Here is a 27,658-nt window from a genome sequence, read left to right on the forward strand (position 1 = left end):
GATAACTAATGTGTACAAAATAGGACATGCAATAAAATCAACGAACCACCTAAAAATGTTTCGTCAATCCAGTGTTACCAATGTTTTTACAGTTTATTGTACACATATATACGATAACAAAAGTACTACTTTTATACGATATGATTAAAGTTATCAATGGTTGTCTGAGTTACAAACATAGTCATCATAAAAGGACATTAGGTAATAGCCAATAGGTTTTCATACGGTTAAATAATAATTCAAAATAAATTATTACATTTTTTTATTAAATTAATTAAAATAAATGTTAAGTCCATAATTATAACTAAAAAATACTAATTAATAAGTAACAGTCTGACTTATAAAGTACTTATATTTTAAATAAAATAAAATAATTCATATAATTTATTACAAATACCCTTCTTGTATGAACATTAAAAAATATTAAATATTAAATATTAAACATTGTAATACATATTAGTTGAATAATTTCATCATTTATGGAAATTATAAAAACAGTTATTATTTTTATTAAGGCATAAAAATAAATTACATTTATCACATTTAATGCGACTTTTAAATTTGCATACTTTTCTACGGAATCTATTTGGGAAACTAAGTTCTTCTGCTATTGGTAAATGATGTCCACTTTTTCGAAATACTTTTGGTGGTAAATTATTATACCAGCCACTATTTTCACCCACATAATTTTTAATACAATTAGGTCTTTCGATGTCAATTTTTTTTAAATCTTTTTTTGACCATCGGCGGCAAGCGTCTTTTGGTTCTTTTCCAGTTTCTGAAGATAATAAATGGATTGGCTTATTATCAAACCATTTTACCAATACCATTTTTTTATCTTCTCTCACATATTGTTTTGAAGTACCTCTTTTTGATTTCATCATTGCTTTATCTGACATTAATATTACATTTTTTGGCAAATGATTTTTCATTACTGTACCCGTAGAAAATATTTTTTTTTTAAGTAGTATCTGTACTAATTTTTCAGTGGTGAAATATCGATCAAAATATAAACACGTTTTGGGTGGAACTGTTTCGCTTAAATGCCATACAACTGATTCAGCCCAAGTTAATGAAAATTTGCAATCGTCACGATCAATTGTAGTTTTTTTTACCTCGATATATAAAAAAATCTAAAACTAAGCCATTTCTATCAGCTGATACGAAATCTTTAAGACCTTCAGGGTTAGGTTTACCTTTGACGTATTGTTTTAATCGAGTGGTGCTGGTAAATGGAATAACTTGTTCGTCAATACTAAGATGTGTATCCCTTATAAGTTGAAGACAACCGTTTCTTACACTGTCTAAAAGTGGTCGTATTTTCCAGAGAAAATCTTTTTTTTTTATTTCATCCGAAATGGAAAAATCATTTACAATTTTTAAATTTGAACGGATTAAAAAATATCTATCTCTTGCCATATTATTTGAAACTAAAGGTACTCTAGTTAAAAGAGTAAAGAGTAGTAGTAAAGAGTACCCATACTCAACATAAAAATCGAAATTCCAAAAAAATTTTTAATTTCATTTAGTGTAGTTTTTAAAGATTTCCCACGTTGTTCAACGTATCGAGAATTAGTATGAAATGAAAAGTTTTCCATAATTTGATCGGGAATAAAATGCTTGAAATAATCCAAGGGATTCCATTGTGTTTTTTGGTACTGATTAAAATCATTGGACGATTCTCGAATAAACTTACTTTTATTAGAAATTTTTAAATTTGACCCCCATGCAAAGTCACTTTTAAATTTATTTTGTATAGATAAATTGAAATGTGGTACCTGATTATTTTCATCGTCAATTGAGTTTTCATTTGTTAACATGCTTAAGTCCTGGTCATTTGAATTTTCTGCTGTTTAGTACAATATAATATTGTCCTGTTTTGAGCACACTAGGTCTGAAGAGGTTAAGGCTTGGCTGGCATTATATTATTATTCATGTTGATTATTGGTGTATTTTATTTGCAATTATTATTATTTTTTAAGATTGAGTATTGGAGTATGTGATTCCAATTATTATTATTAGACATACTGAGTGTTAGTGTATATATTGCAATTGTCGTTATTTTGGTGGTAATTGTCCGATCGTGTCCAAAGGTACGACGGTCCCTCATGAGGTTCGTGTATGTTATCTACAATATTACCATAATAGTGGATAATTATTTTTATGATTAAATGATTGTTATGGTTCGTCACGGAGCGACGGAAGCTCCGTCAAAATTGTTTGTATTTTATTTATTCTGTTGGAGTTTTACTCTTCACACCTCACAAATAAATAAATCAACTTATTGGAACCTAAAATCTGGTGTTATTATTAATTAACAAGGTGTTACTCCAAAAACAAGAAAAATCCTACGACCTCCTTCACCAGTATGGTGTTTCACGGGTCTTAGGTTGGCGACCTATTGTTCAGTGCGTCAGTAACCATAATATTACAGGTATGATAGTTTGGCACCCCTACCAAGCAAAATACCAGCTTAGACTTAAAATAGGTGTTTATCTTATGTCTCCTTCTTACTCAAAATCGAGCATCCTCCGCATGACTAATCATCCGTGCTTCTAAAATTAAACATTCCTACGCTTTCTTCTCGTCATTTTGACGCTGATACCTGTTTTATTCAAGGCCTACTAGATGGATCAAGATGGCCCCAGATCTTCTTTCCATCATTAATTTCAGTTTTCCATCCACCTCACACGGCATCACACACTTTTTCATATCCTAACTCAATCCACCTCCTACGGTAATAATCATCCACTACACCGTATGCTTCGTAATGCCAATAATGCTTTGTAGTCTACTCAGTATTCTATATTCTACATTTATTTACCACTTTAACCGTCTGTATACTATTATTGTAATAATGCATATTGTAAACTCGTTCGCTAGTTCGAGGACTCATTCGAGATCGACGAACTAGTCTAATTTAAAGCTGTTTACTGTAATATTATTACTGTTATATTATTGTTTGTATACTTTTTGTAATTATCGTTTGGCTTAAATAAAATAAAATAAAATATATATGGAAATCCACGAACTGGCACAAATTCCAGAAAGCGTTAAGGCTTAACCGAGACACGAGAATGGGGGACCTTTAGAGCCCGAACATCGACACTAGTGCAGCTGTTCTCTCGGAAGTCTCGCGGGAAGCCTGCGAAATTTGAATGAAGCGAGCTGGCCTCGTTAATCCGTGGTGGAACGAGGGACTGGACCTAGAGTTGAGCAACTCCGGTCGCTGGAAGGTTAAATTACGAAATATGAAAGACGCGCTAAGAAGGCGATCCATCCGTGTCACATTTAAAAGACCTAAGGTCCAATACTAAAAGAGCAGCTTCGTGGCCAGGTGTTACGTGCACGAGAAATAGCGAACCGTGAGGACCAGCTTATAAATGGTTAAACCTAACCCTAACCTAACCTTTGAAAAACCTTCCGGTATCAGTCTGTAAAGAAGATGGGTCGTATACGGACTTCCTGAGGGAAACTAGAGAGGTCCTAATGGACGCACTGGTCTCGAGAGATGCCGTTGTAAACGAAGACCCAGGACAGACTTCCGTCCGCGCGGAGACAGGTGTGATAGTGGGTGCCTTTGAGCCGACATAGCTAGCGATGTTCACCCAGAAATAGATCTGTGTGACGTTGATAAGGTTAAGGAGGCTCCCTTAATCTGATGAATGTCTCCCAACAAGGCCCAAGGCAATGAAAATATTACTGCCGGCATTCTAAAACAGGCATGGCCTGTTCTGGCGACGCATATCGCCAGAGTGTTCAACAACTGCCTGATGACCACAAGGTTCCCGAGTGCGCGACGTGCGAGTGGTAGTCGTCAGAAAATCACCCGGAAAAGACCCCACCGAGGCTAAATCGAATCGCCCTATAAAGCTACTTCCGGTGATTTCTAAGGTCTTTGAACACATAATAGTGGAAATAATCTAAAGAGGCACGGAATCGAACATGTCGAAAAGGCAGTTTGGATTTACGAAAAACCTCTCAACAATCGACGTGATCCAGCATGTCCGACAATAGACGAGTGATAGGCCAGAAAAATATGTTCATACGATTCTGCTTGATATTTCGTGCGCCATCAACTGCTAAAGTGGGCCCAATTAACATTAGATATGCGGGCAGTAAAATGCCGGGATAGGCTCATTGACCTCACAAAAAGCTATTTTGACGTTCAAAAGCGGAATTAACGATTGGAGACCAAAGAGTAACGAGGAACCTAACTAAAGGATGTCCCCAAGCTAGCGAGTAAGGGCCAGATCTTTGGAAGCTAGCGGTGAGCCCACTGCTCGCGGAGAGGAACTGCCTGCTGGTACTGAGATAGTTGCGTACGCTCACGATCTTGCACTGTATACTTGCACCTTACGGGCAAATGCCCTTCTCGAGACGTCAAATCTCCCTTTTTTTGGCGAAACAGCGAAAAATTTTTTGCGGTGAAGTCACAAATCCTGTGACTTAAAGACTCGCTCTCGAAACCGCTAGACCTAAGATTTGGAGGCACAAAAATAAAGTCGATTACTTCGGCTAAATACCTTGGCGTCACATTTGACCAAAGTAACAAATTCAACCTTCACATTGCGGAAAAGACAGCCAACACTAGAGCGCTCTTTAGCAGACTCATTGGAGTAGCCAAAACAAAGTGAGGTCTTAAAAAGGAAATTACGTTACAATTATATAACGCCGTATCTTTGCCTCTAATGGCTTATGCGGCGTTCGCATGGGCCGGTGAGTGCATGGCACTAGCTTACCATCGCGGACGGGTAGTATACGCGGGCGTATAAGACCATCCACGATGGCGCTCCTGGTGATAGCGCGCATACCACCCCTTGACCTCGCACTGATACAGGCTGCAAAAATTGGGAGCGACCAGACCGTGGTCAGGAAAGGCGCTTTGACGGTGACAGAAGCCGAAATGAGAAAGGCACACCACGTTCAGGAGACAACCCTCCTTTGGCAGGATAGATGGGTTGTCAGTGATAAGGGAAGGTGGACCGCGCGATGGTTCCCGGACGTCAGGACTCGGCTCTCTCGTGTGTGTGATGTATTCCAGACCATTACACCTCGCAGTTGATGACGGACCATAAGGACTTCAATCACTCGCTCCACCGTTTCAACCTTAGAGACGATGCAAGATGCCGGTGCGGGTCTCCTGACGGGACCGCGGATCATTTGCTATACGAATGCCCACTAGTTTACCAAGAAAGAACCAAACTCGGGGACGTGGTGTGCGTGGCTGGAGCGGACTGGCCGTGTGTCCCCGAGAAATTGACCGAATCTGAGGTCATTTTCCGAGCGCTGCGTACGTTTGCACAACTAGACATGACCCGTCGTTAATTCATATTCAAGCATGGAGTCTCTTGGCTTCCCCAGTTTTATTTATTTATCTATTTATTTATTTCAAAGGATCAGACGATCCAATTACAATAATTTAAAATAATGTAGTTCATAACTGAATATTAGAATAAAATAATAACACAGTAATAATACATAATAAATAATAAGCAGTAATACATATTTAAATATAATAAAAAATTGTTTACATAATTATTAAAACATTCAATGGAATTAAAATAAAATAATCAATGTTTAAATTATTTGCTATTGACATTATCCTATTCATAAGAGAAGCAGACATATAATTAGTTTTATGTGTATAAATATAAAATATAGTGGTTGATCTAGTTCTGCACTGAGGGATATAAAAATTAAGAAAACCTAAAATTTCAGAGCAATTGATGTAACCTATGACGAGCTTAAATAAAAATTTCATATCATATATTTTTCTTCGTTCAGATAAACTATCAATATCGAAATAACGTAATAGTGGTTCATAAGGATAATGAGGCATAAGAGTTAAATTACATTTGATGGACATAAATCGTAGGAAGCGGTTTTGAATATTATCTAAACATTGACTTTGATAATTTAAGTAAGGCGACCAAACAACAGTGTTCTATTCTAATTTTGAACCGACTAAACTAGTGTATAATGTTTTAAAAACAGCAGGATTAGTGAAATCCTTTACAATTTCTAGTAATAAAGCCTAAAATCATAGAGGCTTTTCTAATCGTATGTAATAAGAGTTTATTAAATGTGAGAGCAGAATCAAATATTACACCTAAATCACTAATATCATGAACACGTGACAACATAGACTGACTAATAATATATGATGCTATAAATGGATCCTGAGATCTAGTAAAAGATATAATTTTACATTTATCAATATTCAACGGTAGTTTATTAATAGAACACAAATCCAACAATATATTCAAATCATTTTGTAATAAAATTGCATCGTTGTGAGAATTTATTTGTCGAAATATTTTCAAGTCATCGGCAAAAAGAAGTTTTCTTGAATGTAAAAAATGTAAATCATTAGTAAATAATAGGAATAATAAAGGAGCTATGTGACAGCCCTGAGGTACACCGGATGTTACAACAAAAGGATTAGATTTGTGATTTTTATACTTTATAATTTGTTTCCTGTTTGATATATAGGATGAAATCCAAGACAGAAATGGGTCCTGGATATCCATGTTATGAAGTTCAAATATGAGAATTGAATGGTTTACCTTATCAAACGCTTTAGAAAAGTCTGTATAAATGACGTCGACTTTAGCGGGAAAAACAGTACTACGAACAAGTGTGTACGCTTTTTGCGCTCTCTATACTCCGCACGAGAAACACCTATCCTAGTGGAACACAAATTAGAACGTCCGATCACATGCCAGTTGGAACCTCCGACCGTGGTCGATAGTGCACATTAAGGTCCAGCACATCTGTCGACGAACACGTGCGCGTGGAAGGCTGGCTCCAAGCCATCCACGCACTAGGCACTTAAAACCCGTGGAGGTCCTGGTATGGGAACGGGAACCCATCCTAAAAACCGTACCGCTTCCAAAAGGGACGGCGCCGTGGCGTGAGTAAAATCCATCCCGATGACCAGGTCGTTGTGGGTACCTGAGAGAACGGGTCTCATAATTCCATCCCGTGGTAGTGTGGAGAGCCCATTCGCTCATTTCATGTGATCTCTGGCCGCAACCGTTGGTCAAGTGGATAAGTGAAGCCAGACTAACTTTACGTCAGGCGCCCGGCGGCCGCTCGTGGCATCCCGATTAATCGGTGATCGCTGCGTCCGGCCGTCGCACGTCCGTGGCGCTTTGTGGATGGCCTCGCGGGGGCTGCGGAAGTAACGTCTTTGTAGTAGGAGAGAGGTCGCGAGCGGGTCACTCCCGACCACACTCGGTGAGTCGCTTGAAACCCAACTATCGGCCTTAAATGAGTTGCCGGGGAGCCGCTACCCGCTTGGCGCCGGGCCCCCGAGTACGACTTTCTGAAGGGATGAGGGCTTGTTGCGAAGGGTAGCATGTGCCTTCCTGTGAGAATGTGAGATGATGGTAAAAAGGCGCAGGATATGGCTGCAGGTTCTCTCTCCGCCACCCAGTTAGTTATCGTTGTCTCGTGATAGTGCTCTTAGATCATATACTATGGATGGAGTCATAGAATTAGGTTAGGTATATGTGCATATGCGATGCAATTCGTTGCTTATTTATCCACATGTTGTATTGTTATATTTTGACCTTAGGTACGGCTGATGGATAATTATGTAACGAAATAAATGGTGTATTCACATATAGAGCCACGCATGCGCATTTCGAACACCTAAAACAGAGATTCGTCGCTAATATCAGCTTCAAAATAATACGCTGTGGCTCCATCCATAGTATAAGATCTAAGATCGTACTTTACTGTTTGGTTACATAAACAAATACATATTTAAATAATAATATTAATATTTTAACAAATGTATGTATTTTTTTAGTTTTACCAATTGTTTTTAAAATATATCTTTTGGACTTACTAAGTTATTAAATAAATACAGTTAATGTCTAGGTACCCAAGAGTTTCTAAGCTTCTCTCATTATTTATAATTGCAACATTTTTTTTTACTAGATTAGGTGTTTTGAGACACAGCGAATAAAATATTATAATTCTTAAATTATGCTGTACATCAAAATAATGGTATTGCAAATTTTTACACCACTAACTTGTTATAGTTTAAGCTTATTAGACTGATTATAGATTACCAGTTGTTAATTGCAAAATTAACATTCCGTCAAATATTAACCATTGGTAATTGTATTTAATGTATTTTTTACGGTTATCATAACAAACTTCAGTGTCTTGAATGATTTTGATTTTGATTATTTTTGTATCATTTCTTTTTAATTCTAGTGGTGAACCCATGACTTCACTGGAAAACATATTTACGAAAATATAAAATTAAAATAAGGTTTATTAATATGTTGTTAGTATCAATAGCAATTTTAATTATGGTAGCAGGGAATTAAATACATATGTATAATACATTCCTTCATAAAATAATTGCTATAATTTATTTTGCAGTGCTTTTTAATACATTTATTGGTAAGTTTACATTGATATCTGAGGCAAAAAAATGTGTTATTTTTCTAGGTTATTATAGTGGTGTCTGTTTAGGAGGCAGGGGGTACAGAATTAGGCATTGTATAGACAGATTCGGATAATAATAGGCAGTGATGCATATGTACGTGTCTATATCTATGTTAACAATTCAATAGAAGTGGACGGAATTGCCGAGCAAGACTATTGAACGCTAGTTTGTGGTGGGTGAATAAATGTGTATAAGTTTGGGTGTGTTCGCTTAAAACTATTTAACAATAAGGTAGCTATAATAAATACTTTTACTGGTAAAAATTAGTTGTTGTATAATTGAATAATATTAATAATGCCACAGGATATATTATGTATAATAATCCACAGCAACAGAAAAATTATAAAATATAACATATATCAAATATATGGAAATTAATAGAACAATATGGCCATCCTGGCCCAACAGTATAATATCTGAAACAGCTATTAGAGCTGCAATATGAATATAATAATTATAGGACTCCTGGCCAAAGAATTAAGATATAATATATATGCAGCTATTAGAGTAATAATACCTAACAAATAAGATAAATAATAATTGTATAATATAAATAATAATTCATAGTTTATCTGCTGGGTAGCTGCAACCTGGACCTATATTGATAAAAAAAATAATAATACATGACACACACACTATGTCGGAACAATAATTAAAAAAATAATAATGGTGGCGGCTGGCGTTAACAATTTAATATACCTAGTACAAATAAAACGGTGATTCGCCAACAGAATTTGTTTCCTCCCACATCCGTATTTTTTTGCAATTTGCCTTACAATATTTAACACGTAGTGGTGGCACATGACCAAATCCGAAGATAACTTGTCCATCCCCATTTAGAGAAAACCTTTTTAGAATATATTCTACATCTATTTGACTATATGGTCTTGTTCGTTGTATGTTAGAGTTATGATTTAATCTATGATTTATTCTCTATGATAGTGATTTTAATGTAATGATTATGGTGTTTGGGAAACATATCACTTTCCACATTCTTACTAAATTTTATTTTTGCTTAAGCCTGGAAATATTGAAATACGTATATGTCCTGAAGGTTCTTACCAGTGGAGTTAAGAAGTTTTATAAGACAATTACACATTTTTCGTTGGACGGGTACGCATTTGTTTAGCAATTATTAATATTTAAAGTAGAGAAAAAAAATAAACACTACACACCAGTTATCACCACGTTCAACAAATGGTATACAATACGACGAGTAGTCATCAACAACCAAATGGTGATAATCGTACACCAAGAGAAGTTTTGGATCTTCCACATCAAGATTTTCCTCGCCACCGTAAATTTCTACTTTTACTGCATACAGACCACCCATTCTGCCTTCGCTTTTATCTCCGTTGAAATAAACATCTTCTCTTCCTTCTCTTGTCTTATGCATCCAATATTTATTCTCAACATACATAATTTTAGAATTTCCTTTATTGAAACAGATGTAACACATTATATGTCAAATAGGTACTAATATCTTAAAACAGTTTAAGAATTAAATTATATTATTGTATGAGTAGCATTAAAAAATATTGTAAAAAGGATACTCATTTGCAGAATATGATATTATCACATACGAGATTTCTAAACTACTTCTGTTATTCTATAAGTATAGTATAGACGTCTAATAACCCCACTTATTACCATGTTTTATTTATTTTATATTAATGTTTGTATGAGAATAACATATGAATGGATATATTTTAGTAGTGTCGATCTGACGTATGAATGGCACAGTAATTTTCAATTGGTCCTTACGCCAGGTATGCTAAAACTTTAAAAAAAAAAGTGCTTGTTGCTATATTATGCATGGATGAAGATAAATTTATTTATAGATGACATAATATAGTCTGTTTAGAAAAAAATTAAAATTTTAATTTTAAATTTAATATACAGAGAAGCCAAATGAATTACAAACTCTCTATAACAGAGTCGCATGGAACCAAAAATTTTTCCGTTATAAGGAGGATTCCGTTTAATAGAGGAGTCGTTATAGAGAGGTTTTACTGTATTATTTATTATCATAGAGACTTTAGTGTCAAGTAAGCCACGCCCATATCGATTTTTTGTTACAACGACAGAACCCATGCATGAATCCAACTTAGCGGTTACATGTCGAAATATCTCCGACAACATATCTTCACTACAAAATCTCCAATTTAAAATATCTAATATCAGTGGCGCAATCAGGATTCGTTTTTTTTTTTTTTTTTTTGGGGGGGGGGGGGGGGTTGTAGATAGTAGATTTGGAAAAAATAAATTATATTTACAGATATTTAAGGGAAGAGGGGTAAGATTAAGTTAGGTTTATGAGTAAAATATTTAAGCTACAAATTAGACAATTTAACTTATATTTATAGATAATGCACGTTGGGAAATAATTTAGGCTCATTGAATATTTAAATAATATACTTTATTCATAATTCATAAATTAGAATCTAATAATATAATAGTTTACAGTTAAAGATTAAATCATCGTGTAGAGTGCTTTGTGATTTCATCTAGTACCAAATCTGGTTTAACTTCAATAGTTCAATATCATTATGTATGTTTAAAGTAGCTATTCCATTAAGTCTCTGCTGTCCTGTAGTGTTACGTAAATAATTTTTCAGCCTTCTAAGTGTATAAAACGACCTTTCTCCTGTAGCAGTTGTTACTGGCAATGTAATTAAAATTTGTAATAGTTTTGATATTACTGGGTACACTTGAGAATCGCATTGGAAATATTTATCCAACACAGATCTTGTGTAATGTCTGTATGATCCCTGGTAATCACAACTTTTTTATTTTATTTTTTTTTATTTCAGCAAAATCAATATCATAATTTCAATACAATAATCAAATTTCAAAAGTTAAATTATTACAATAATAGTGATAAGAGCTGATACGTATACCAACTGAGCAAGCTCGTTTCGTGGTATACGGAGTTCCTATACATATTACTTATATAATGTAATAAAATAAAATGTCATGTGTCTTATACGATTGAGAATGATGTATTTTACTTTTCTAAATAAACATTATCTTATAAATCTATAACTAAACGATACTAATAGATAATCATTTATATTTACACATAGATACTTTTTAATAATTGATTTTTACACACTTTCTCATCTAGGTCATTTACAATTTTAGTAATTATATTTTTTATACGATTTTTGTTAATTATATTTTTTACATTGGTTTTATTAGACTGATTTTCACATTCATACTTTATTTGACTCTTTACATCATTTCCTAAATTGTTGAATATAGTTTTGACCATATAATCGGGAGCACTTTTTGTACTGGATAATGATATATAAGGTAATTTTATGTTATTACCTGTTCTACTGTCTATTATATCTGTATTTGAAATGTTTTTATAAGTGTTTGTTTAATGTATAATTTATAGATTGATAGTGCACGGGCCGGGTGCGTATATTTGTAATACGCGAGCCCGATCACCGGAATAAAAACTACGCGCGCTACACTCACACACCGATCGACCTGTGTATGTGTGTATACGTGTATAGCAGTTCAATAGAGGTGGACGGGATCGCCGAGCAAGACTATTGAACGCTAGTGTGTGGTGGGTGTGTAGGTGTGTATTATGTGGTGTGTGGACTTAAAACTAAAATAAAAGGTAACACGGTTTTTGGTAACTAAGTTGCTGTAATATACAAATAATTTAAAATACACAAAATAATATAAAAATCACAGCAACAAAAAAGGTATAAAAAGATATAATAATATGGCCCTCTTGGCCCAACAGGTAAAAATGTAATAAATATAGGGTGCTGCTATGCGAGCCCCTATATGAAAATATAATATAAATATAAGGCCGCTATTAGAGCGGTATGCAAAATAATAATATAGAGCCGCTATTAGAGCGGTATACAAAATAATAATATAGAGCCGCTATTAGAGCGGTATACAAAATAATAATATATAAAGAAAAACTCACATAATTGGCGGTGCTCGGCTGGCCAGCTGCTACCTATGCCTGGAATAAACAATAATTGACACACACACTATAATATAATAAAAAGAGTGGCAATTAGTGCACACAAATAAAATACAAATTTTTGGCTATTTGAGCCGTAACAATAATATATATATAATAAAAATGGCAATTCGCGCCCGTAAAGTATACAAAAATAATGCGGCGATTCGCGTCCGCACAAATACAAATAAGCCGGCGATTTGCGCCGAAGAATATAATAAATTTGGCGCTTAGCGCCCGCACAACTAATACGCAAAAATAATGATTTCTGCACGCACACAACAATACGTGCTTCGTGTTGCACACTGGAATAGACTGGCGGCCGGGCAGCCGTATTAAATGATAATCAGCAGCCGATCCGGCGGCGCGCGATAGCGCTCTTATCTGCATGTTATATAATAATTCACAATACAATTAACAAAAATAAAACAATACAAAAATAACAATTATAATATGTGACTGTGTTTGTGTGTGTGTGTGTCGACCGATGTGGCGGCGCGAACAGATAGTATGTTAGTATTTTTAAAAATATCTATTGAAGGGTATGTTGGCGGTAACGAGTAGGTTTAGGGTTGCCAACTTTTAAATTGTTTAATTTAGGACAATTTTTTTCATATCCAATTTATATACCATAGTTTTAGCGGCATAGCCAGGATTTTTTTTAGTGGTTGACGGTGGGGGGGGGGTACAAAGTAAAAAATTAAAGGACAACTAATATGGTAATTTATCCTGGTTAATGGTTATATGTACATATAAACAATTTCCATTCCCGCTATGCGCCATAATTATATTATGATTTAATGAAAAAATATATACATCCAAGACTAATACATTATATTTATATCACTTTTATTAGTGGTCACTGGACAACCAGCCAAATTAATAAATAAAAATAACGATAAAAAGGCGATAACATTTTGTTGTTAACTCATAGACCTTATACTAGTATAAGGTCTATGTGTTAACTACGTAAATAATAATAGTGATAACTACATATTCTCCATATCGTGCACACTGAGATAGATAATGTTATCTATGACAAATCAGTTATATCACAGAACAATATGGTTATAGGTCTCTTAGATTATCACAGATTACCACGATTTAAGATAAAAAAAAATATAAAAAGAAAATTCATTATGTTCAATATACGAGTAAATAGGTATTTTTGTAAAATGTAGGATTGTCCTACAAAAATTTATAGTATTGTTGGACGTAGGACAATTCAAACAAATGTAGGACAATCCTCCCCAATGTAGGACAGTTGGCAACCCTAAGTAGGTTACTTTTATAATAATTTTCTGCGCAATATATACCGATTTTATGTCTGTTCTGCTGGCGCCTCTCCAGCATGTTATACCATATCATAAGAGTGAGTTACATAATGCCATATAAATTTTACATACCAATGATTTCTTAAGAAAACGAATTTTATAAAATAAGGATATTAATCTCGGGATTTTATTTTTGATAAATTTTATATGCTCAGACCATTTCAGCTCCTGATCCATTATGACTCCTAAATATTTAAATTGTTGTACCATTTTAAGTGGTTCACAATTACAGATTGTTTTATTATAGTATCGAACCTAATTATTTTAACTTATGTAGTAATAATTGTCTACTAATTGAATCGAAAGCTTTTTCTAAGTCTAGAAACGAATTTAGTATTTTCTTTTTATTGTCCCTCTTGATATGTAAAAAAATTGTTAAATCTATTAAAGCGTCCTCTGTTCCTAAGTTCCTTCTAAACCCATATTGTCCTTCAAATATTATTTTATCACTTTCTAGATATTCTAAGAGTTGGTGTTTTATTATTTTTTCAAGGATTTTGGCTATAATACCTACTAAAGAGATGGGTCTATAATTTAAAAAATCAGTTTATCTCCGCTTTTATGTATAGGTACAATTTTAGACATCTTCAATTCATCAGGTACTATACCGTTGACTATACTAAAATTAATTATATGAACGACAGGTTAGGATCACATTGTCATCTATTTGTTTGATAAATCGAGCTGTATAACCATCTGGACCTGGTGCTGAGTTGTTATTCAATTTATTTAATATATTTATGACTTAATTACTACCGATGGCATTTAATTTAAATACATTTTTTTTATTTGATATATTATTAATTTTTGTTCCCAAATTAGACTGTATGTTATTTACACTATTGGAGAAATTTTTTTCTACTTATCTTTTAACAGTTGTTGCATAATATGAGTTAACTATATTTAAGTAGTCTTTTGGTGATGATGTTGGGTATTTATTCTCAATTATATCGTTAATTGGAAGCTTAGGCGAGATTACTTTTCTAGATGTTAGTTCAGTAATTACTTTCCAAATTTCTCTTCCATTACCTTTAAATTTGCTACTTTAGCATACTTATCAGTAGGGCTCGGATTTATAAGTAAATACATATTTTTACTGTGATTACATCTACTTTACTGTGTTAAATCTCGATAATGCCAGGAATCAAATGAAGAAGAATTATTAGATAAAGATTCTAAATATTTCATACAACATATGAGTGATATGCAACGTAGCTTTCGTGATTACTTTACAATTCTAGATATTAGTAGAAGTTAGACTTGACCACTTTTTAAAATTGATATTGATCAAATAAATAGACTGACATCATTGGAAGAAGACAGCCTTGTAGAAATTTCTACAGATACCTACTAGTTTAAAATTTAATTCAATTCAATCAAAAGTCATTAGACAATTTTTGGTAGCATGTTCAAAAAGATTATCAAGAATTATCGAGTAAAGTACTTAAAGTTTTAATTCCTTTCCCCACAACTTATTTATTTAAAAAAAAAAACTTCTCTGCCATTATTTATATTAAGAGTAAGTTTCAAAACAGAATAGAAAACGTCGAATCTGAACTAATTAAATAATTAAAGCTTTCAAGTATTGAGCCCGATGTTCAAAAACTCGTAACTGAAATGCTACATCAACAATCGCATTAGGACTTAATAAATAAGTAAATAAAAATTAAATTTATTAAAATAATATATGTATTTTTTTTTTAATTAAAATTTTTAATGATGTTAAAGTTTAAAATGAAAAATTAAGTTTAATAAAAATGAATATAAATGTGTATATTATGTTATGTCTACTTCTATAATTTGTAATATAAAATAGTTATTTAGGTTATAACAAGAGATGTTTTGTAAAAAGGTTTAAAAAAAATGTATTCAACAAAAAATTGGTAGAGGCGGAACCACTAACCACTGCTCTATTTAAATTCAATATTTGATGCATGTGCACTGTGTGGTATATTAAAAATGAATTTGATTATTTAATTCAATGTTACTTCAAGGTTGCAAAGATGTGCTTGATATGTACCTCCCCAAAATGAAATACTATAAGAAATGATTGATTGCACAAGTGCAATGTATGTTAATTTTTTTAAGTTTATAATTTAGTAAATGTTTGAGCGATTTGAGTACATAAAAACAATTTTGAATCATGTTCTTAATATGGTTAATATGAATATTCCATTTTAGGTTTTCGTTAAATTGAACACCAAGATATTTTAATGAAGTTACCCAATTTAGTGGGCAGTTGCATATAATTGTTGGGTCGATCTTATTACGGCAGCTTTTTGAATGGAAAGAAATTATGGTATTCATGTCGTATGTGGTCTACCGCTTACTTGTCATCTACCACGTATGTTTCTACACGTCATATGCGGTCTACTGCCGCGTATCTATATATACAGATATGATTATATGTGATGATAGATTGGTTTAAAACTCCGAATTATTTAAAAATGCATGGTGAATCTCCATCATTACTGCGCTCGTATTTGGCGGAACAATGGTGGCGTCTAAAAAACAAGAATGACAATACATTTGATTGTTTTTTTAAGAGAGGTGAAATTATATTGTACTTATACCTAATTTAAATATTGATTAAAGCATATTTCTATATAATTTTACATTTTTTGTCAGTTAGTTTTTAATACATATACTAATTAAATTTGCCTACATATTTTTATATATTTTTTTGTATTATTAAATAGGTATTATATTGAAATTCTACATTAATTAATATATTGTAATTTTGTAATTCTACATTTATGTATTCTGCTATGTACTGACGTCCCGCTGAGACACCTAAATACGCATATACACGTAGATGTACATAAGTGTCCCTGGGGCGTATGATTTCGCCAACCAATTATAGTGTGTAGGACCTCTGTATCGAAGGCCAAACTCCTAACCTTTCCAAAATATCGCCATAATTTGAATTAGTTCTACGAAATATTAAATATGAAATCGTAGTCTTGACAGGCATATCTAGATATGATTAATGTCATCGGGTTATTGAGATTACGTATCGCGAATAACCAGGATGTGGACCGACCGGTCGCATGGGCGTGGGAAGCTGCGATATTAGAATAATACACGCGTACGCTTTTGCACGACTCGAACATGGACCATCTTATCTTATCGATAGGAGAGGAAAAGCAGGGAGTAGGACTATATAGGAGAGCCCCGATTAGACCCAAATCGGACGTGAGCCACCAAAGTCAGTGCAAGCACCTTCACGCCAGACACCAGTCCAATTTAGTTATTCGGACTTAGAATATTATTCTGAATTGCGCAGTAAAAGTGTTTTATTTACATAGCAATCAAATAAAGATATAATAATTAATCGAAAACCAAGTTGTTCTACTTCTTTAACTCAATCCATCTACCTCGGCACCTGTCGTTTGTCCTCCTGTATGCTGGGACGCTACAATTCCATCATTCATATTTTTAACCATGTAGACGACAAATGTGCGATAGACCGCATATGACGTGTAGAAACGGGCGGTAGACCGCATACGACATGAATACCGAAATTATTCGAACGAAGTGTTTCTTATTGCGAAATAAATATATTTAGATTTTTCGATGTTAATTGCTAGATAATTATTATTCATCCAATTTATAACTGTAGCAAAACTTTTCTCAGCTGTTTTATATAAATCATTAATGTTATGATCATTTACTAAAAAAACTATCATCAGCAAAGCTGATCAGTTTGATTGTGTAGACAGATTGAGAAGCCATTAATATAAATTATATATTAATATATGTATTATATAGTATATATTATTTATATAAGCAATAACGGTACAGTACCCTGTGGTTATTAGTTACTCAATTGATTATAAATTTTAACTTGTTGTGTTCTTCCTTTTAACTATATTGTATTATGTATTGATAATGTATTGACATTATATTGTATTATGTATTGATAATGTATTGACATTATATTGTATTATGTATTGATAATGTATAAGCCCACCAAATGTATTGTATTTTATTTTAAGATATTTATTGTATGATTTGTTGTCCTATTCATATTGTAATGATGTAATGAGTGGAGTCCACTCAAGGTCAGGTATGGCCGAGTTGTAGTATTATTACTATTACTATTATTACTATTACAATTATTGTATTAGTAGTTAATAATTTGGTAACTGGTGGCGCCACGACACCAACCGACCGACCAACAAAAATGTTTTGAGCGTTTGAGTTTTAAATTCTTATGAAATCGCGTAATGATATCGATTTCTCCTCAAACGAGTCAAAGGAATTTAAATATTATTTGTTATACTTCAAAAATTATAAGTCTTAGATACTTGAAAATTTCACCAGATATTTAGATCGGAAATTGAAAAATTGAAAATTTGTTCAATAATTGTACTACAGATTATAACACATATATGTTAGACGAGATGATTATATTGTGATTACGAAATGTGTTCATGGATATTAGAGAAGAATTTGTTTGAAAATTTAATACAAGGTTCCTTATGAGTTGTTATTATTGTAGCTAAAAAAAAAAAAAATCGTTAGTCACAATTTTTTTTATAAGCGTTTATAGTTCAAATTTTTACGAAATCTGTAAAAAACGCGAATATTTGCAAGTAATTTTGAAGTTGAAAAATCATAAAATTTCTTGTGTTTATAACTAAGAATTAAAAATACAACACTAAGTTTTCCATAAGTTTTCCTTCAAGTAGCTATAGAGAAATCTCGAAGCGTCATTATAGGAAAAATTTGAGGTGCGTTTGAATTTTAAATTTTTACGAAATAGCGTTACGATAACGATTTATCCTGAAACGATTTTAAATATTTGTTAAATTTTATCAGTTATTTAGATTGTCATTTTCTTTATATAATTTAATTTTAAAAATATTTTTCTTTTTTTGAGATATTAATAGACAACTGAAATTTTCAATTTTTCTGAAAAATTTTTTTGAAGGGTTGAAAAATTTTTTTCGGCCCTATCAAAATACTTGAAAATTGAATACAAAGTTCCTCATAAGTTATTCTTATGGTAATTAAAAAATTATAAAAATACGTAGGCACAATTTTTTTTTATTAGCATTTGAAGTTCAAATATTGACTAAATACTTAAAAATTACGAAAATTCGCAAATTATTTTAAGCTAGAAATTTATACAAAATTTTCTTTTTAAATCTTTGATTTGATTTAATTTTTAATTATCTATAATATATCCTAGACTGACAAATCATCTTCGTTCAGAATCGTTTTTCGTATACAATGATATCTATCATTGCATTCAAATCTAACCTACCCTAGTCAGAGGTCCACCCCACCACCTAATATACAGCAGAGCGACATCCACTTTTTTAAATTCATTACTATTTGTGTTTATACCATAAAATCTAAACCTAATAAGATTGGGGTGACGAACGATTTTTAATTTTTTTTAGCTACAATAATAACAACTCATAAGGAACCTTGTATTAAATTTTCAAACAAATTCTTCTCTAATATCCATGAACACATTTCGTAATCACAATATAATCATCTCGTCTAACATATATGTGTTATAATCTGTGGTACAATTATTGAACAAATTTTCAATTTTTCAATTTCCGATCTAAATATCTGGTGAAATTTTCAAGTATCTACGACTTATAATTTTTGAAGTATAACAAATAATATTTAAATTCCTTTGACTCGTTTGAGGATAAATCGATATCATTACGCGATTTCATAAGAATTTAAAACTCAAACGCTCAAAACATATTTCCTATAATGACGCTTCAAATTTTCTCTATAGCTATTTGAAGCAAAACTTATGGAAAACTTGGTGTTAAATTTTATAACCTTAGATATAAATACAAACATGAAACAATATTATGAATTTTGAACTACAAAATAATTTGCAAATATTCATGGTTTTGACGAATTTCTGTCAATATTTGAAATTCAAATGCTAATAAAAATTTAATTTGAATTTCCGGTGTACATTTTTTTTGTGATAAATAGGGTTCGGGACTTCTTGCACTTAAAATTATCGAAATATGCATTGCAAATATGCAGTCAAAATCGTCAAAATATGCTATAAAATATACAGCTAATTTTTTATACAATTTTTTAAAAAATGCATAAAATATATTATTAATAACTTATTAATTTTTTATAAGAAAAATCTAAAAATTAGAAAGGTACTTAATATAATAAAAATAATTTTTACACGGGTTACTCATATCGTCTCATGCTCATCTGTAACATAAAAAAAAACAAAAAAAAAACATTAATATACGTATTATTATGTTTAGTAAGTTTTTTCATATTTTTTCCGTTAAAATTATTGCACTGTATGGTAAGACATTTTCTTATGTTCTCAAATTTGATTGCACGGCGATTATCGGTCAGCATATTTTTGTACATAGAGAAAGAATTTTCAACGTCCACGGAAGTGATTGGTGCGTACTTAAAATATATTAAATCGATAATGTTCATATCTTCAGGTAATCTGTCAAAAGTTTCTTCATTTCCCGACAAAATGTTTGAAATTTTTATTAACAATTGATAACCTTTATTTTTATTTAACACATTTTCTATTTTTGTTTTTATCGACATTCCTTGTTCACCGTTTATTTGGGTTAATCTTAACCTTGCATCCTCTACTAATGAAATAGAGCTAGCAAGTGATAGTCCTTGCTTTTCAAGACTCGTTATTGTGTTACGCAAATATGCAAAATTTGATTTAATAAACACTAATTGATTTTTAATGTTTTTTTGTCCAATATACTTTTGTGCCATCTTAATACAGACCGCATCATTTTCATCGAAAGAGTTTAAAATTGACTGTATTAATTCAAAATGTTCACAATAATAGAGACAAGCTTCAATCCATGTACCCCATCTCGTTAAAATTGGTTCAGGTGGGAGTGTTAATGTTGGAGCCATATTTTTAAAAACTTGAATGCGAGACGGGGCTTTACGAAACACTTTCTTTACATTTGCAATAATTTTATCAATTTTAGGGTTATTTATACGTACTGTTTAAGCCACTCTATGAAAGGCATGAGCCAAACATGTCACATGAATAATTTTTGAATATAGATTTTTTATTGCATCTCCGGACTTTACCATATAGGGTGCAGCGTCGGACAAAAACAACAGCACATCATCGTGTCTTACTCCTTCCGGCTACAGAATACTCATCGATTTATCAAATAATTTGAAAATCGTCGTATGGTTAGCTTTTTCCAACTCTTCTACGTGTAACAGAAATTGTTTACCGTAATTATTTTCTTCTAATGTATCTACAATGCCATTTGCTATATATCTACCGGTTACATCAGTCGTTTCGTCAATGCTAACCCATATTTTTTTGACATCAACGTAATTACGAATTTTGTTTATTGTATTTTTATAGACTTCATCGACATAACCTTTACGCAGAGTGGACTCATGCAGTACTTCTTTTCCTGTATATTTTGTTAGAAAATTTCTGAAACTACAGTTGCTTAATTTATTTAATGGGATATTGGCGGACAACAATGTTTCACACAAGTCATAGTTAAACGTGCTCTTTTTTGAATGCATTGAAGTAAATACTAACTGCTGTGACTGTTATGAGGTACTATTAATCCGATCTTCTTGGCGCTTCACTGCTAATTTATGTTTTTCTGTTTTTAAATGTTGTACGACAATAAATCGCCTATCAACACCTACCTACGTTTCACATACTTTACAAAATAAAATAATTCCATCCGTAGAATAAATATTTTTTCCGAATTCGGATATATATTGATTAATTTTATCATTTATTTTGGGCATTTTTAAACAAGTTTTTAAACACAAATTGATAATAAAAAAAAAATAGCACAGTTAATAAGCAAAACGTAAACGTGATGTTTTTACTAACGAACGAACACGTACTGATTTTCATTTCATCGTACAATTCATACCCGGCTAATAATTGATTATTTGGTAAAGTTTAAATTTATATTTGTTTCGTGATAATAAGATAAATCTTTAGTATAGGATCCATTAGGTTTTACCACAACTATACTAATTGTCGATGTTGTCGATAAAAAGGTTGATTATTAAGCGATAAAGAGACTATCGTCGTAAACAGACGTACGTGTTGGATACGACAGACTATGGCCATCCAATTATGATTTTTCTCGACAATTTTACGTTTATAAAAATATAAAATGTTAAATATGCCGAAATATGCAAAAATATGCAAATTCAAACTTAGTATTTAATTTCGTAATTTTATAAAACAAATTTATAACTCACTTAGAAAAGTCTAAGACCACTACAAAAAAACATGCAAATGCAAGAAGTCCCGAACCCTAGTGATAAAGATTGACAAATTTGTAAGGAATCTATTAAATTTTCAAATCTTAGATTTAAAAAGAAAATTTTTTATGAATTTCTACCTTATAATAATTTGCGAATTTTCGTGATTTTTACGTATGTTGTCAAAATTTAAATTTAAATGCTTGTAAAAAAAAAAATGTGACCATACATTTCTTTTATTTTTCAACTGCTATTGTAAAAATATTTGAGGAGCCTTGTATTAAATTTTCAAATCTTAGGTATAAAAGGAAAATTTTTTATGAATTTTTAGGATAAAATAATTTTTATGTATGTGTTCAAAATTAAACTTTGAATGCATGTAAAAAAAAATTTGGCTATATATTTCTTTTATTTTTCAACTGCTATTGTAAAAATATATTATGAGCCTTGTATTAAATTCTCAAATCTTAGGTATAAAAAGAAAAACTTTTATGAATTTCGATCTAAGATAATTTGAACATTGCCGTAATTTTTATGTATTTAGTCAAAATTTGAACTTCAAATGCTAATAAAAAAAAAAATCGTGCCTATGTATTAAATTTTCAAGTTTTTTTGGTCGTTCAACACTTTTTTTACCGACACTTCAAAAAAATCAAAAAATTCAGTGGTCTATAAATAACTCAAAAAAGTTAAATATTTTTGAAAATTAAACTGTATATAGATAACACTAACATAAACATTTGGTGAAAATTTCAAGTATTTGGAGTCATTAGTTTTTGAATTACAACCATATAAAAAAATCGATTTGGTCGAAAACTGATTTCGCGTAAAAATTCCCGTTTTTCTGTCATTTTTTTTTTGTTTTTCTAAATTTTTTTTGAAAACTGTTAGAAAATGTTTACTTTTGACCTCTATAATGCACCAAGGATCTTTAATTTTACATCTGAAACCACCCCTTAAGTTTGAAATCGAAGCATTGTTTCGACTAGTTATGCTGTACAGACACAAAAACAAAAAAAAAAACACACATCATTGTAAAATCAATACATTCATCACTTCGTTCAGAATCTAAAACATTATAATATTACCCAGATATAAAAATCAAGAAGTTAAATTACCAATAAAAACTCAGGAAGTAAAAAAGGATATACAGGGAACCAAACCACAATACGTTTCCCACGAAATACTAAACGAGTATCAACAATTTTTATTGCTTAATAATAATGAACAACACTTTAACCATAGATATTAGGAAATAACTAGCGATTTTTTCAGCGATCAGTCAAGTGACGCCATCGCTCATTGCGTCAACGAACGCCTAACAATGAACCGCAGTATCGCTTTACAGTTTCGTAAAAAATTTAATAACATCGACAATTTTATTTTACAAAAAAAAGGTGTAAGGGAAATCTCATTCATTAAAACAGAAAAACAATGGCTATTATACTTGATTACAAAAAAATACTATTACGAAAAACCAACGTACGTTAACATATTTGCAACATTACAATCCTAAGGACATTTTGCTTAGAACAACAAATTAAAAGAATAGCATTACCAAAAATATGCGCGGGACAAGACAGAAATGAATGGCCCATTATTTCCGGTATGCTGAGGTTCATATTTCGCAATACATGCATAACAATATCTATTCATGATATCAAAAAGCCAATATTAAATAATAACGAGACCACCAACACAAATAAGTCAATATTAAATAACAATGAGCCCTATGTGCAAAATCAAGTCACATATCTATCACATAACAGTCGCACGGTGACATGAGAAGTTAATCATTTTTTCTCAGTGACCACTCTGAGACAACGCATAGACGCTTAACGCCCAGTTTTGTGAAGTTCATCTGTGTGATATCACAAAAAGTCTATTGAAGTACCATCACAATGTACCTCCGCTATGTGATATCTATGTTAAGTGATAGGGAATGAATTTGTCGAATTAAATTGCTAATCATAGACGTCACATAGATATCTCATTAAGTGAAATTAGTTGTCTCTGAAACGTTACACTTCTTAATGTTACATACAAATGTCAAATAAGTGAAAAAATAATAGTACGGGCCACCTACTTATTTACCTTATTTACCAAAGTTTTTAATCCGTCGGATCGGTTTCTAACTCCTAATTAATTGTTAATTACGAAGTCGAATTTTGATCATTTAAATTATTTCAACAATCATACTGTGCACTTTATATAGGTACAATCAGCGATGCACAATAATACCTCAAAATTGCGTACACAGAATTTTTCAATTGTAAAGAAGAATTGAAAATAAATTGATAGTATTAAAATACAGTGAATAGGTTTAAAATAATTAAGTGAATATACTATATAATATGAATGCATAGGCCCAATGCCCATAAGGTTATTTTAAGGAAGGGAAGGCAAAATGAAACTAGTCTCTATAAGACCTATTATGTACCTATTCTATACCAAAAAAATAATTGGTTCATGTTCACTGATTTAGTGATAACACATTAAGTAAAAGTCTATAGTATCAAGTATAGTATTAACTATGAAGTAATTATATGGATTCAAATTTCAAAGCACATAATATTTGAATTTTTTTGTATATTTATAATTTTCTAAGGGGATATCTCCTTGCCCCCTCAAAGGGCACCCTTGTACGAATTTACCTTGCTTATAAGACCACTATAATTGTAAATTATTGATAATTCATGACATGAGACACAAAAAATTAATATAATGGTAGTGGGGGGGGGGGGGGGGGGGTCAGTCCTTTAGCCCATAAAAAAGAGAATAAGTTTTAGCCTCTTCTACATACAGCATACACCATAGAACTCTTAAACCAATATATGATATACTATAGCTATGTGCCTATTTGCAGGTATTTACTACTATGACTAAATTAAAACTTATAAGCACTACCAAGTATGACCACACACGTACACATACAATAGATATTATATTACAATAAATATAAATAGGTAATTGAAATACACATTATTTAAAACAAATTATTACTTTATTATCTTTTAAAAACAATACATCAATATAATATAATACATACACATGTTAAATTATTGTATTTGTTGTAATAAATACCTACATATTCATATAATATAAAAAACTAAAATTAAAAATTAAATTATTTGTTACAGATGGAAATTTATTTTTGTGTACATAAGTAATAGGTAGATGGATAATATTAAAAAATTGTATAATTATTATAATTAATTATACTTATATCTATTACAGTAATAGGCCCAATTTGTATAAACACATTAATATTTAAGCATTATCATAGATATTTGATGACTACATAATAAATACTTTAATTCAGAAATATCTAAGTAAATAATTACATAAATAAATATTACTTATAAGCTTATACACATAATACTAACATAAACTTTAATATAATTAAAGTGGCCAGACATTCCATATTAAATGTGGATACCTAGTATCAGTATTCAGTAGTATCTACATAACTTCTATTTTTATTTTAATAACCTGGCCATTCTACTTGAAACAATTTTTTAAATACTTACATAACTAAAAAAAACCCAAAATATTTTTAATTGTAAAATTAAATAATAATTACCTGTTTTGAAGCCATGTTTGGGTAGATAGTATTCACAATCACAAATAATAAAACTAAAGTGAAATACTAGCACAGAGGGCTAGTAGGTAAAGTAGGTACTAGGTACTTGTTTGTAATCAAAAAAATAACAAAATTGAGTTACTATATTCGTCTTTCGGGACTGTGAAAATGTAGGTAACAAATGTCAAATAATAACAACATTACCTACTAAACTAACGATGGCTGAGTAACGAGTAACGATGAGTGCATGTGACTATAATATGATGATTGTCTTAGTCTTACGCTCTTACCGCATTTAATGCGGGACGCTGTATGCTAGATTGCTAGATACTATAACAATAGAATAAATTGAAATTCCGCGGGAAATGTACATCGGCGATAAATGATTGATGATGGACTTTGTCTTTATCAGCAATATGTATCATGTACGTATATTATATAAAATATATTTATTTATACATCTATATCCTATGTAAATACACCCAATTATTAATTTTTAGTAATAATTTATATTTATGTTATATATATGTATGTATACCATAATAATATAATATGTTATGTTTATTTTTGTAATATTATATAAGCTATTAATATTTTTTTCTATTAAAAACCATTATCATATAGACCACATACATAGGCGCAACTAGATCTCTAAAACGAGGGGTGCTAAATCTGTGAATACATCACAGGGCCATGGGAGGTAAAGCCCCCCACACCCCCTACACATAGACCAACTTTAATCGATAGGTACATCAAAACTTTAAAAAATATATTAAGACTTTTTACAAAAATAAAAAAATGAACAACATTTATACTACTCTTTTTTTACTACAATATCAGAAACATATTGAAACATTTTAATTTCATAATCCTGTTAAATAAATAATAATTTATATATTTGAAATCAGCAATCAGCATAATTTTGCAGGGTTTCATGCAATATATATTTATTCAAAATAGTTTCGGTGTTTATCTGATTGAATAAATCTTTTTCAATATTCAACAAAGATAAATAACAAAGTATATTATACGAACAAACAGTTATACATTTTTTCAGGAAATTTCCTATCATTTAAAAACATAAAATTCATAATATTAGGTACCTATATAATAATAATTATATATAAAAAACTAGGGGTGCTAAATTTTAACTTGGAGGTGCTAAAAACCTTTTTGCACCACCCTAGTTGCGCCACTGACCACATACTAATATTAAATACATTTAGATATTAACTGATTTAGAATTTCACATATTAAAAATCATTGCAACTTCTTTGTGAATTCACATATTCATATTATTAATAACTATTGAAACCAACTAATAACTTCTAAAAAACCGTACTTACTGTATTCACATATACGACTATTGCGCGATGTCGTACAGATTTCGTAAAATAATTTTTTTTTTCTCTAAGTCTATTTGATTGCACATAGATCTAACAATGTGATGTCACTTTTGAGAATAAAAACAGACATTACATAGATTTCATTATCATCTTAATGCACGTAGGGAGTCTACTGAAAAAATTAATAATAATGAAATGAGACTAGATTTTACCGACATTAGTGACCACACACTGATGGAGAGTGTTTTATTTGATGCGTCACACTTAACAAAATCGAAGAAATACCTTCCGACGATGATTGTGGTGCACATGCGCTGCGTGTATGTTTGAGAGAAATACTAAGAAAAATTAATATACCAAATACGAAATCGAGATATTATATGACAGAAGATGACTTGGCATATTTAGCAGGCCAATTTAATAATTTAACAATAATCTCTAAACACAAAAACACAGATTATAACGTATTAAATACCGCTATAATATACTGGAAAAAATATCGATCGACGATAGGAGTAATTCATGAAAATAATCATTGGACGCCAGCATTAATAAATCAAGAGTCATAACCACTCACTTTACATAACACATGCATGTATACAGTTATACCGGATGTAAATATTATTACAAAACATATATATCGGTACTTGTGTGAATGCTACAATCGATTAAATTTATACAATC

The 27,658-nt window shown here is 31.3% G+C and overlaps 2 protein-coding genes across 2 annotated transcripts in view; both read right to left on the reverse strand.

Moving 5' to 3' along the window:
* Positions 1-27,658, reverse strand: part of LOC149063221 (polycystin family receptor for egg jelly-like) — a 222,862-nt gene that overhangs the window by 118,911 nt on the left and 76,293 nt on the right. Inside the window, exons 3-4 of the mRNA XM_089215574.1 lie at positions 9,646-9,904; positions 8,085-8,251 (exon numbers count right to left, since the gene is read on the reverse strand). Coding sequence (XP_089071700.1) covers positions 8,085-8,251; positions 9,646-9,904 — 426 coding nt within the window. The remainder of the gene's footprint in view (positions 1-8,084; positions 8,252-9,645; positions 9,905-27,658) is intronic.
* On the reverse strand, positions 10,978-20,876 carry LOC149063226 (uncharacterized). The gene is made up of 3 exons (XM_089222379.1): positions 20,049-20,876; positions 11,658-11,766; positions 10,978-11,241 (listed from the first exon to the last, which is right to left on the reverse strand). The coding sequence occupies exons 1-3, from the start codon at positions 20,696-20,698 to the stop codon at positions 10,978-10,980; spliced, it is 1,023 nt and encodes a 340-aa protein (XP_089078505.1). The 5' UTR covers positions 20,699-20,876.

This window comes from Diuraphis noxia, unplaced genomic scaffold, assembly GCF_037042655.1.
Source record: "Diuraphis noxia isolate RWA-SAM2 unplaced genomic scaffold, SU_Dnox_SAM2 contig0001, whole genome shotgun sequence".
NCBI lineage: Eukaryota > Metazoa > Arthropoda > Insecta > Hemiptera > Aphididae > Diuraphis > Diuraphis noxia.

Excerpts from the sequence above, each read along its gene's own strand:
- LOC149063226 (XM_089222379.1), bottom strand. The coding sequence starts at position 20,698 with ATGGCTCCAACATTAACACTCCCACCTGAACCAATTTTAACGAGATGG. Across the intron at positions 11,767-20,048 it reads CTTACTAAACATAATAATAC|TACAAAAAGTGCTCCCGATT; the intron begins GTATATTAATGT and ends ATCATTATCCAG. Across the intron at positions 11,242-11,657 it reads ATCAGTCTAATAAAACCAAT|GGATCATACAGACATTACAC; the intron begins GTAAAAAATATA and ends TGTGATTACCAG.